Source organism: Mandrillus leucophaeus, unplaced genomic scaffold, assembly GCF_000951045.1.
Source record: "Mandrillus leucophaeus isolate KB7577 unplaced genomic scaffold, Mleu.le_1.0 Scaffold11, whole genome shotgun sequence".
Classification (NCBI taxonomy): domain Eukaryota; kingdom Metazoa; phylum Chordata; class Mammalia; order Primates; family Cercopithecidae; genus Mandrillus; species Mandrillus leucophaeus.
The window spans coordinates 1,089,596-1,092,029 of record NW_012099209.1 but is presented as its reverse complement, the minus strand read 5'-3'; the positions used below and the strand labels follow the sequence as shown (position 1 = coordinate 1,092,029).

Genomic DNA, 2,434 nt, shown 5'->3' with positions numbered 1-2,434 from the left:
CAGGAGTTCAAGACCAGCCTGGCCAAGATGGTGAAACCCCGTCTCTACTAAAAATACAAAAAAATTAGCCAGGCGTGGTGGCGGGCGCCTGTAATCCCAGGTACTCAGGAGGCTGAGTCAGAGAACTGCTTGAACCCGGAAGGCGGAGGTTGCAGTGAGCCAAGATCGTGCCACTGCACTCCAACAGAGCGAGACTCTGTCTCAAAAAAAAAAAAAAAAGATTCCTTCAGCCACCCTCCTCTGAGAACCCTGTGCCAGCTAGATAAGGCCCTAGAGGTACAGGTCACACTGCAGGGGGATGGCGGAGCTCAGCCACAAACCCAGTAGTCTGGCTGACGTCTGAGCTCCTGCCCTCTCCAAATGGTCCCTCTGTGCATATGGGGATCAAGGTTCCTTTAGACTCACTGCAGGAACTTTGCTCAGCCATGGGCTGATTGCCGCTGAGGGGAAGGAGGTGCCATATTCAACATCTCCAAGGAGGCCCTCAAGCCCCATCCAGGCTCTGCCACTCAAACTGCCCCCTACCCCAGATACATGACTCCAGACAAGTATCATGAGTAGGCAGCATATGACTCCAGACAAGGGCTTCAGGGCCAGCTGGACCTGGGTCCCAATCCTGGCTCTGCCCCATTGCTCTGAGCCCTCAACTCAGCAGGTCACTTTGCTTCTTGGCATCTCCAAGTCATTGCTATGAATGGAGGTTCAATGGGTCATAGCCTTAACGTTACCAGTTGTCCTTGCTACTCTTTTTTTATTTTACTTTTTGTGAGATGGAGTGTCATTCTTGTTGCCCAGGCTGGACTGCAATAGCGTGATCTCGGCTCACCGCAACCTCCATCTCCCGGATTAAAGTGATTCTCCTGTCTCAGCCTCCCGAATAGCTGGGACTACAGGCATGCACCACTGTGCCTAGCTAATTTTTGTATTTTTAGTAGAGGTGGGGGTTTCACTATGTCAGCCAGGCTGGTCTCAAACTCCAGACCTCGTGATCCACCCATCTCGGCCTCCCAAAGTAATCCCAGCACTTTGGGAGGCCGAGGCGGGTGGATCACAAGGTCAGGAGATCGAGACCACCCTCACTAACACGGTGAAACCCCGTCTCTACTAAAAACACAAAAAAATTAGCCGGGTGTGGTGGAGGTGGGCACCTGTAGTCCCAGCTACTCGGGAGGCTGAAGCAGGAGAATGGTGTGAAACCGGGAGGCGGAGCTTGCAGTGAGCGGAGATAGCGCCACTGCACTCCAGCCTGGGTAACAGAGCGAGATTCTGTCTCAAAAAAAAAAAAAAAAGAGACAAGGTCTTGCTCTATCACCCAGGCTGGAGTGTGTTGGCAAAATCATAGCTCATTGCAGCCTCAAATTCTTGGGATCAATCGATCCTCCCAGCTTGCCCTCCCAAGTAGCTGGGAGTCTAGGAACATGCCACCATGCCCAGCCAAGGCAGGCAGACTTCAGATCAGGAGTTTTGAGACCAGCCTGGCCAACATGGCAAAACTCGTCTCTACTAAAAATACAAAAATTAACCGAGCGTGGTGGTACATGCCTGTAATCTCAGCTACTCAGGAGGCTGAGGCACAAGAATCACTTGAACCTGGGAGGTGGGGGTTGCAGTGAGCTGAGCTCACTCCATTGCACTCCAGCCTGGGCAAGAGAGCAACACCCTGTCTCAAAAACAAATAAATGAATAAATACATATACATATATATATTTTTTTTTTAGAGAGATGGGGTCCATGTTGCCCAGACTAGTCTTGAACTCCTAGCCTCAAGTGATCTTCCTATCTCAGCCTTCTGAATCACTGGGATTACAGGCATGAGCCACTGCACCTGGCTCTTGCTACTCTCTGATACTGCCAGGCCTGAAGCCAGACCAAGCTGGTGTGAGTTTCAGAGTAAGAGCCCCGTATCTTTTGGGCTGGACCCTCCCGGCCATGGCTGCATGTTCAAGCCCTAAAATGTCCCTCTTACCCGTTGAACGACTCCAGCTTTGGCAGTGACATTTCCTCTGACAGGTCCAGGCAGATAATCTGCAAGGTAGTTGGAGGGTGGTGAGCGTCCTCTGACCTTAACATTGGCCCCCACACCACTCACTGGCCCTCTTCAAGCTGCCCTGTCTGAAAAGGCAGTACGGTGACCCCTAATCGTGAGCCAAGCCATCCACTTTGAAAAGCAATGGCTTAGAAGCATGGGCGCTGAACTGGGAGTCCATGTAGAAAAGCAAATCAATGAGCCAGACAATGTGTGACACAGAAACACAGAAATAAGGATATAGCAGGTTGAACTGTGGCTCCCAAAAGACATGTCCACCCAGAACCTGAGAATGTGACCTTATTTGGCCAGGCACAGTGGCTCACAGCTGTAATCCCAGCACTTAGGGAAGCCAAGGAAGGCAGATCACTTGAGGTCAGGAGTTTGAGACCAGCCTGGCCAACATGG

At 51.4% G+C, this 2,434-nt stretch overlaps 1 protein-coding gene across 1 annotated transcript in view; it reads right to left on the bottom strand.

Annotated features, from left to right (window-relative positions):
- BABAM1 (BRISC and BRCA1 A complex member 1) overlaps nt 1–2,434 on the bottom strand; it is a 20,937-nt gene that overhangs the window by 15,022 nt on the left and 3,481 nt on the right. The window contains exon 3 of the mRNA XM_011989954.1: nt 1,967–2,025. Within this exon, the coding sequence (XP_011845344.1) occupies nt 1,967–2,025 (59 nt within the window). The remainder of the gene's footprint in view (nt 1–1,966; nt 2,026–2,434) is intronic.